Genomic DNA, 9,522 nt, shown 5'->3' with positions numbered 1-9,522 from the left:
CCCTGTGACTGCATGGAGGCTCTTGCTTTCCCCAATCCTGTGCCCTCTGTGGCTGGGGAACCTCCTGCTATGTGGCCCTCCTTGCATCAGGCGTCACTACCCCCCTCTGCAGGAGTCAGGTCAGGATGCCCCTTCCTCAGAGGCCAGCTGTTATCCCTGATCCTTGGGTATCCTGTGGTCTGGCCTCTGTGGGTTGGAGGGTCAAGTACATGGGCTGCCCTTGGAGAGATGCCCACCCCCGGGTCCTTCTGCAGTTGGTGGGGTGAGGGGCTCCTTGGGAATGCAGGCAAGAGAGCTGGCAATCTGATCGGTGTCACTCTGACTTGGGGCTACTGAGATGGAGGGAACACATCTGACGGATCCTCAATCCCTGCCTGTGGGCACAGACGGGGCCCCTGGGATCCCCTGTCCTCATTAGCGCCCTCTACAGTTCCTGTAAGACCTGGCTGAGGGGTGTCCTTCACTTGCTGCGGGGTAGGGAGCGGCACCGCAGGAGCTGAAGGGGTTGCAAATGAAGAACACAGGTGGATGAGGGATGAAGGAAGGAGGTTTATTGTTGGTGCAGGGCTTGGTGGCTGAGGTTCCCCAGGGTGCATCACAGCTGTGTTTTCTGCAGGAGCAAAGGACAGTGTGAGGGATTCTGGGTGCCCTATGGGGCTGTGCTGGGAGGCTGGGCCCAGCGTGGGCACGGCCCGCAGCTCCCAGCCAACCTGGTGTCTGCCTGGCTGATGGAAGCCCCTCCCCATTCCAGTATTCAGAGGTGACCGAGGGTGAAGCCAGAGGGAGAGCCCCCAGTTCAGCTGAGCTCTCAGGGGACAAGGGACCTCCACAAGCCCTCCTCTGCCAGACCCCACCCTCAGGGGACCATGTGTGTGACTGAATTGGCATGGCAGGGGAAGACTGTATATGTGTTGATGTCAGAAGGAACGGGTGGAGGCCTTTACGACTGCTGGCTTCTTTGTACCCACCTCAAGGCCTGCCATGGTCAGCACCCATGGGCACTTCCCGAAGGAGTGAATGGCAATGACTGAATGGGTGTATAGATGAGGAATTACATGACTACGTGAGAACACATGGAAAGTGAATGAATGCATGACTGGGCGCACAGAAGAGGGGCTGCACAGACAAAGGAAGGAGGGATGTATGCGTGCTGCATGAATAGATGAGTGACAGAGGGGTGGGGGGCGGAGGCGGGGCCCAGGAGTGGAGGTGTCGGGCACAGCACCCACCTCCCAGATCCAGTCGATGTAGGCCGACACGCGGGTGAAGACCGTGGGCTTTTTGGCAGTGTTGCAGCCCAGGCCGGAGCCAAAGCTGACGATGCCACGCACTTCCCAGATTCCATTCTCATTCTGGCAGTTCAGTGGGCCACCCGAGTCCCCCTGTGCCAGGCGAGGCTGGGCTTCAGTGTCAGGTCTCCCCTCTCTGTCCCCCAACAGCCAGGCTGGGGAGCAGGGAGGGGTTGGGGCAAGGTGCATGGGTTTGACTTGGAACCAAGCTGCGCCCTCACTTTGGCTTTAGCCTGCAGGTGCTAAGGGAGGTGGGCAGACATGGTGTGGGGCTGCGCTATGGCATGTCAGACTGCTGTGTCATGGGATGGTGCTAACCCTCTCTGTGCCTCAGTTTCCCTAACTCATCATGTCACCTTGATTATTGCTCCGGGAACAGCGCAGACACCCAAGGATGCTGAGAGCCTGCTGGAGGCCAGGAAGGTGGGAAGGGAGAGGGGTCTGTTCACCTTAGTTGTTCTATGATTCTGCACCAGATGGCAGGAATTCTGTCCCTCTGGGCAGAGGCAGCTGATGGCGTAAGGGATACCCGTGGGACTTCACTGAAACTCATGCAGTACTGCCAACCTCCTTGGGATGTGGTTGCTCTCCATTTTACAGATGGAAAAGTCAAGGCCCAGAGAGGTAGCACAGCCTGGTTAATACCACACAGCCAATGAAGGGAGGGATGGGGGCACTGGGAGAGGAAGCAGGGAGTGGAGACAGGGTTCCCCTAAGCCATGGGTCCATGCCTGGCTCCATGACCTCTCAGGCCAAAGGTTTGTTCTGCACCTCGTCCCCATAGTCCCCACCCCTTGGTCATGTGGTGTGGGGGCCTCCTACACACTCACGTTGCAGGCAGAGATGACACCGTCGCCTCCTGCGCACTCCATGTTGTTTGTCACCATGAAGCTCCACCAGTCCCATCGGGAGCATGTGGCATGGTCCACCACAGGCAGCAGGCCTTGCTGTAGCTCATCGGCGATGGGGCCGTTGGCTGGGGAGACAGTGGGTGGTGACTTGGGAATCAACTCAGCTGTCCCAGCCCAGCCTAGCCCAGCCTAGCCCAGCCCACAGCCAGCCCAGCTCAGTCAGCCCAGCCCAGCCCAGCCTAGCCCACAGCCAGCTCAGCTCAGTCAGCCCAACCTAGCTAGCCCAGCCCATAGCGAGCCCAGCTCAGTCAGCCCAGCCTAGCTAGCCCAGCCCAGCCCAGCCAGCCTAGCTCAGTCAGTCCAGCCCAGTTCAGCCTAGCCCAGCCCACAGCCAGCCCAGCTCAGTCAGCCCAGCCTAGCTAGCCAAGCCCAGCCCAGTCTAACCCAGCCCAGCATAGCTAGCAGCCCAGCCCAGCCTAGCCCAGCCCAGCTAGCCCAGCTGAGCCAGCCCAACCCAGCCTAGCTAGCCCAGTCCAGTGCAGTCAGTCCAGCTCAGCCCAGCCAACCCAGCCCAGCTCAGCCAGCCCAGTCCAGCGCAATCAGTTCAGCTCAGCCAGCCCCAGACCTTCCTGATGCGCAGATGCCAGGGAGAGGAAGCAGGTGGGTAGGGGCAGTACAAAGAGGGGAGCAGGTGGTTCTGAGCTGTTGGGTGAGGCGGGGTGGGGAGGGGAGGGCGAGCATGCCAGAGACAGAAGGAACCCAAGTGCTCTAGAAGTAACTGGGGTTTGCTTGCCCAGCATTTCGTTCTGGATCTCGGCCTTTCACGGAAAGCTCTTTCCTGCTCCAAGACTTTTTGAGTATTAATCTGCATTTTCCTCTGTGCCTTCCTTCGTTTCACTTATTTGCATTTAACCTTTTAATTTCGCTGGAAACTGGTTAGGCATATGGTATAGTGTAAGACACACTCCCCCCAACCCTCATTGATTTATTTTAGTTCTTTTATGTGGCACTTGCTGCATGCCAAGCCCCATTTCAATCATTCAATAAAATCTCATCATTTAATCCTTACATGAACTTGTTAGTGTATCCGTCACCTGGCACAGGCTGAATAAATATTAGCTGTCAGAATCACAAAAGTGTCAAGAGATGGGAAACTGTTTTAGGCTTAAAGGGTGCTGGGTGGGCAAATGTGAGGGCTGGAGGAAGGTGCTCCGGCTTTGCCATCGGCTGTACTCACTCCAAAGGCGGCCCCAGCCGGTGACGTAGCAGGGGTAGTCGTGGGGCAGCACGGAGCCCTCCTCCGGGAGGCAGGCCTCCTGGATGGTATCACTGAGCTGCACGGGCTCTGCCAGCTTGATGAGCGCAATGTCGTTGCTGGAATGCAACGTGAAGGGGGTGAGTGGGCAGAAGGACCCTCGCCCCATAGGTTTGCCGCCAAGGGGGTCCCGGCTGTGAGCTGCAGGTCAGCTCCAGGTGGCCGGGCATCGTTCACAAAGGTTCTGACTGCTAGGAGTGTATTGGCTAAGGGAGTTGCCAGAGGACACGTGGCCTTCCAGTGCCACCATGGTCGCCCGTGGCAAGAGGCTTAACAATGGAGAGGCTGGAGTGACAGCATCCCGAGCCCCTGCTGGTGACATGGACGGCAGGGAGGCAGTGCCAGTGTGCCGGATGTGGTTGCGGCAAACAAGAGCAAACAGGGCATCCGAGTCAGCAGAACTGCCCTGGCCAGCCCCAGGCTGATTCCCAGCTCTGCCACAGGCTGTGTGTCCAGCTCCTTAATCTCTCTGTGGCGTGTTCCTCATCCAGGCCACCGTGAGGATTCAATAGAGGCTGATGTGTAAGTGCCTGCCACCACGTGCCCATGTAGTAGGCAGCCCCGAGGGCGAGTCCTAGCTGTGCCAGTGGCTGGGCCAGCCTGTGGTGTGCGCGCGCCCGTGTGATATGTCTGGTTGTATAGGGGTGCTCGGGGGGGTTTTATCTCTTGTGAGCCCTCCAGGGACTCCTTGGCCAGAGAGGGGTTCACAGAGGTGTCTGTCTGCATTTAGCATTTTCCTGTCCTGTGTGCAGGTCCCCGCTCAGGGTGAGGGTAAGGGTGGGATGTGGGCTCTGCCGCTCCCTCCCCCAACACCTCGGGGTGGGTGGATGCGTGGGACACTCACCGCACCAGGAAAGAGTTCCATTTCTCATGGACGTGGATGGTCTCCACCCCCACGACCACGGAACCGGCCTCGTCTTCCACCACCAGGCTGTTCTTCCCCAGGGCCACACGGTAGGTCAGGGTGTCGCTGGGCAGAGGGAAGGAGATAAGGGGGTCAGGTGGCCTCCTGGTCTATTCTTAACAGAGCCAGGTGAGTACGTCAGTCCAGTCGTGTCTGCTCAGCCGTCTCCCCCGTGGCTCCACCTCACTCAGCATCCACACACCTGCGCCCTCAGGCCTCCTGCCGCCTCTGTCACTCTCTTGCTGTCCCTTGCCACACTCCTGCCACGGTGGCTTCCTGGTGATTTCTCAGCCGTACCCCACCCCAGCCTCCGACCTGTGCACCAGCTGCTCTGCACCCCAAATACTCCTCCTCACGTTTAGAATTCCTCTCCTCGCTTCTGCATGTCAGCTTACTCTCTCACCCCCAGTTAAATCCCTCTTTGGTCTCATTTTTCTTTGCTGCAACTTCCACTGTTCTGTATAAATTAATTAGTTTGTTGCTCTGCCTCGCATAAGAATCCAAGCTTTCTGAGCGTTCAGGCTGTTTTCACTGCCAGGTTTTGTAGCACACAGCAGGTGCACAGGATCTGCTAGTTGACTGAATAAATGAACAGCTGAATTACAGATGAGTTCAGTGCCTGCGGTGTGTAGCAGGTGCCCAATAAAGGCAGCTACTGTGGGACCTGTGCCTCGGGGGTGATGGTTGGCTGCCTCTCCCAGGTCCTTGGTCACCTGATGCAGTGGGCAGCAGTGAGAACGTAGTTGGCAGAGATGAGGGTCCCACCACATGTGTGCCTCCACGTGTCATCCTTGAGGTACTGCAGCGAGATCTGCAGGAATGCAGAAGGGCCAAGTCTCAGTGCCCAGGCCCTAGGACCTCCCCCCGTCCTCCCTCTGTCTCTGACTCCTGTCCAGGGGATCACTCACCTGCCAGGGCCAGCTGTGGGGCACTGCGTCTTCTCCTCCCACTACCCTGGCTGACAGGCTGGGGGGGACTTTGGGGACCCCGCAGCTGGAGGCTGGGGAAACAAGAGGGATGAGCACAGGTGAGTGGGGAAGGGACAAGTGGGATGAGCTGGGGAACTGGGTCCCTGCTGTGCTGTACGACTTTGGCCGAAGCTCTCTAGTTCCCTGGGTCTCAACAGGAAGAAATGCAGAAACCTTGGGTCTGCAGAGTTTGGCAGTGGGCTCCGTGCAGGGTGGCTGTCCGGGGACCCCTGTGTCCTGTACCTTTTAAGGCCGTAGCAGGCTGGTGAGGGGGAGTCTGAAATGTGAGCTCCCAGCTGGCACACCTGGGGAGCTGTGTGTAGAGGTCGGGAGCATGTATCCCAGGGGACAACCCTCTGCTCGCGTCCCGGCCCTCCCACCAGCCAGCCATGCAACTTTGGGCTCGTGGGGTCTGCTGTCTGTGAACCAGACCTTTCCAGCTTGCTTTGCGGCTCAGATTAGTTCCTGCACAGAAACAGCTACCCACAGTGTCCAGCACAGAGTAAGCTTGCAACGCATAAGAGCTGCTATTGTTACTGTTAACAAGAAAGACTCCTAATCCAGTGCTCTCATGGGCCAAAAAAATCCACCAGATCTGGGAAGTAAAGTGACTTGTCTGGATTCTCCACATAGCTAGTGACATTGAAGATTTATTTGAGGGCCCAGCACTGTGGCCTAGTGGCTAAAGTCCTCACCTTGAATGCACTGGGATCCCATATGGGTGCCGGTTCTAATCCTGGTGGCCCCACTTCCTGACCAGCTCCCTGCTTGTAGCCCGGGAAAGCAGTTGAGGACGGCCCAAGGCTTTGGGACCCTGCACCCGCGTGGGAGATCCAGAAGAGCTCCTGGCTCCCGGCTTTGGATCGGTGTAGCATCGGCCGTTGTGCTCACTTGGGGAGTGAATCATCGGATGGAAGATCTTCCTCTCTGTCTCTCCTCTCTGTATATCTGACTTTCCAATAAAAATAAATAATTTTTTTTTAAAAGAAGATTTATTTGAAAGCCAAAGTCACAGAGAGGGAGGGAGCCAGAGAGACAAAGAGAGATCTTCCGTCCTTTAATTCACTCCCCTGGGTGGTTGTAACAGCCAGGACCGGGCCAGATGGCACAGGAGTCAGGGCCTTCCTCCAGATCGCCTGTGTATGTACAGGGGCCCAAGCGCTTGGGCCATCCTCTGCTGCTTTTCCAGGCCATAAGCAGCAAGCTGGATAGGAAGTTGTGCAACCAGGAAACAAATTGGTGCCCAGATGGGATGCCAGTGCCATAGGTAGTATAGTTTTTACCTATGATGTCTCAACACTGGCCTGCTAATGGCATTTAAGCCAGGTCCCTTGGTTCCTGTTCTGAAAGAATGCCACTAAGACAGGGGTGAGAGGGCAAAGATGCCAAAAGGGGCATGGCCCAGTGGCTGTGGAGGGAACCCAGTGTGGGGAATCTGCCGTGTCCCTGATGCTTGCATGGCCTTCGCAGCCCGACTTTGCGGAGCTGGAAGCAGAGTTGGCCAGAGGGAGGTGGCACATCTAACTCCTTGTCAGTCAACAGTGTCTGAACCCACACTGAACCCTAAATGTCTTTCCTGGAGAGCTGAGGGCCCCTGCTCCTGTCCCTGTCCCTGGGTGGCTAACCCGAGCTCACCGATGGTTGTTGTCAGTCCCCACCCGAAGCTTACCGCAGGCCAGGAGTGAGGCGAGGACGGTGATGCCCAGCATGGTGCGGGTGGGTGGTCAGCACTGACTGTCTTCTCCTGGCAGGGCCTCATTTATATAGGCAGGTGCATCTGACCAAGGTTGAACCTCCCCTTGGGAGAAACCTGTTCTGACAGGACCCTTCCTTTGACCTTGGCTGGTTACTGTTTAATGCAGCAGGCACTGGGGCTGGCCAAATATCCTGAGCCAATTTGATAGTCTGAGTTATCATGAACTGGGCACCTACTACATGCCAAGAGTCATGTTCAACTCCCCCCGCGTCAACTCCTTTAATTCCTCCACTGACAGGAAGTAGATGCCACCTGCTTCTTGCAGGTGAAGAGGCCAGGACTGAGGACAGGGGAGTAGCCATCCAGGACCACAGAACTGGGCAGCACCGGAGCCAGACCTTGAAGGCAGGAAAAGATGCCGGGACCTGGTGCTTCAGGATGAAGTCTTCCTCTTGAAATTTCTTCCCGTGGATGGACTTGCCATCAGGGCCATGAAGGCAGGTGACAGCGTTGTCCTGCCAGGACTCTGTGGACTCCTTTATCTAGTTCTCAAAAACAAACGAAACAAACAAACAAACAAAACATATTTAGCAATGGTTCATGGCTAATCCTCCACCTCCAAGCGCTAGGATCCCATATGGGATCCCATATGGTTCTTGTCCTCATTGCTCCACATCCAAGCAGCTCCCTGCCTGTGGCTTGGGGAAGTAGTAGAGGACAGCCCGAAGCCTTGGGACCCTGCACCCATGTGGAAGACCTGGAAGAAGCTCCTGACTTCAGATCAGCTCAGCTCTGGCCATTGTGGCCACTTGGGGAGTGAACCAGTAGATGGAAGATTTTTCTCTGTCTCTTCTCTCTGTAAATATGTGTTTTCAATGAAAATAAGTCTTTGAGAAAAAATTTAAAGGGGGTCAGTATTGTGGCATAGCAGGCTAAGCCTGTGTCTATGATGTTGACATCCCATATGGATGCTGGTTTGGCTCCCGGCTACTCCACTTCTGATCCAGCTTCCTGTTACTGTACGTGGGCAAGCAGAAGAACATGGCTCAAGTGCTTGGTCCCTTGTACCCATGTAGGCGACCTGGAAGAAGCTCCAGATTCCTAGGTTTGGTTTACTCCAGCCCTGGCTGTTACAGCCTTTGCTGAGTGAAACAGTGGACGAAGATCTCTCTCACTGTCTCTTTTCCTATTTTTGTGACCTTTCAAGTAAATAGAAAATGAGTTTTCAATATCTTTAAAAATAGTGAAAACTGTGTAAGGGAGAGCACATTAAAAGGCGAGTGAGCCCATTCACTGGTTTATTCTCCAAATACCCAAGATAATAATTGGCTGGGGTTCGGCCTGGACCAAGGTCAAAGCCAAGAGTGGGAACTCACTCCAGGTCTCCCACATGGATGGCAGGAATCCGTCCCTGGAGACATAGCTGCTGCATTCATGGCAAGCTGGGGTCAGGGGTCAGAGGTGGGTGTGGACCCAGGTCCTGCAAAGTGGGACTTGGGCACCTGAACTGCTAGGTGCCTGTTCCCATCCTTGAGAAGTTGAGTCTGCCCTGTAACTGGGGCCTTCTGCCTCCCGGGGCCCCTTCCTTCAACAGAGAGTAGTCACAATTAGGCCTCGTAATGGTGTGGGGGAGAAGATGAGCACGCTGTGGTCTGAAGCATTTTCATTTCACTCCCATTGATTTCAAAGGGAGAGCACATTAATAGCATGTAAGGGCCTCCTCCGGCCCTGAGCCGGCTGAGCCCGCTGAGCCTGTGATGCCCGGCGAGAGGCCCCGTCCTGCTCCATTGTCTGGGACAAGGTCCCATGGATGATCCTGAGCGCCCTGTCTGAGCACTGCAGGCACTTTTGGCCAGGGCCTGGGGCTGCTAGGAGAAGACCGGCTGGGAGCCGCTGAGAATGGGCAGGCAGCTGCTGCTGGCCCCGGCCCAGCCCCACGCAGGGGACAGCTGCTCTGAGGATGCCATTCCCCTTGTTGGCCTCAACGGTGACAGACAGCAAAGATTGAAGGAACAGCTGCAGGGACCACAGAGGAAAGTTTCATTTGAGAAGAGAGGGGCTCAGCATTGGACAAAGCTGTGCAGTTAAAAGTGACCGTCCTGTGTGCTCAGAGGTTAGGCCCTGGTATGTCATAGACACAGCAAACATTCAGTCATCTGGTCTCCCACATTCCCTGTGCTACTAGGTGCAGGTCCCATGCTCAGCCCTGGGGGAGCTCCCTGCCAGCCAGGGCAATATGTGCTCCCAGGAGAGATGGACCAGGGGTTGCCAAGAACAGAGGGTGAGGGCGTGCAGGCCCAGCAAAGATCTCTTCCTTGGAAACTCTGTCCCAACAGCCCTGGACTACACAGTCCCTGGTCTTCGCAGGTACAGGCTGTGCTGCCAGATCAGCGGCAGGTAACCTGGCAGGGGTTAGGTGGGTGGTGTGGTCAGATGGTGTCCTGGGGTGTCAGCAGGAGAAATGCCAAGGTTGGGAGGGAAGGGGGCGGGACGTGAGCC

General features: G+C 56.4%; 1 protein-coding gene across 1 annotated transcript; it reads right to left on the bottom strand.

Moving 5' to 3' along the window:
- Positions 1-595: 595 nt before the first annotated feature.
- Positions 596-7,036, bottom strand: CTRC (chymotrypsin C). Its single transcript, XM_040987614.1, has 8 exons — positions 6,997-7,036; positions 5,268-5,359; positions 5,073-5,170; positions 4,300-4,425; positions 3,378-3,514; positions 2,120-2,265; positions 1,230-1,382; positions 596-610 (listed from the first exon to the last, which is right to left on the bottom strand). Exons 1-8 carry the CDS (start codon positions 7,034-7,036, stop codon positions 596-598), a joined length of 807 nt encoding a protein of 268 aa, XP_040843548.1.
- Positions 7,037-9,522: the final 2,486 nt, after the last annotated feature.

Source organism: Ochotona curzoniae, unplaced genomic scaffold, assembly GCF_017591425.1.
Source record: "Ochotona curzoniae isolate NIBS_2020 unplaced genomic scaffold, NIBS_Ocur_1.0 contig_4792, whole genome shotgun sequence".
NCBI classification, from domain to species: Eukaryota; Metazoa; Chordata; class Mammalia; order Lagomorpha; family Ochotonidae; genus Ochotona; species Ochotona curzoniae.
Note: the sequence above shows the minus strand (reverse complement) of the source record. Positions and strands in the feature narration are given on the sequence as shown.

Coding starts and splice junctions, on each gene's coding strand:
- CTRC (XM_040987614.1), bottom strand. CDS start 7,036: ATGCTGGGCATCACCGTCCTCGCCTCACTCCTGGCCTGCG. Junction 4,426..5,072: donor ACTGCTGCCCACTGCATCAG/GTGACCAAGGAC, acceptor CCCTCTGCCCAG/CGACACCCTGACCTACCGTG. Junction 2,266..3,377: donor CGGCTGGGGCCGCCTTTGGA/GTGAGTACAGCC, acceptor CTGTCTCCCCAG/CCAACGGCCCCATCGCCGAT.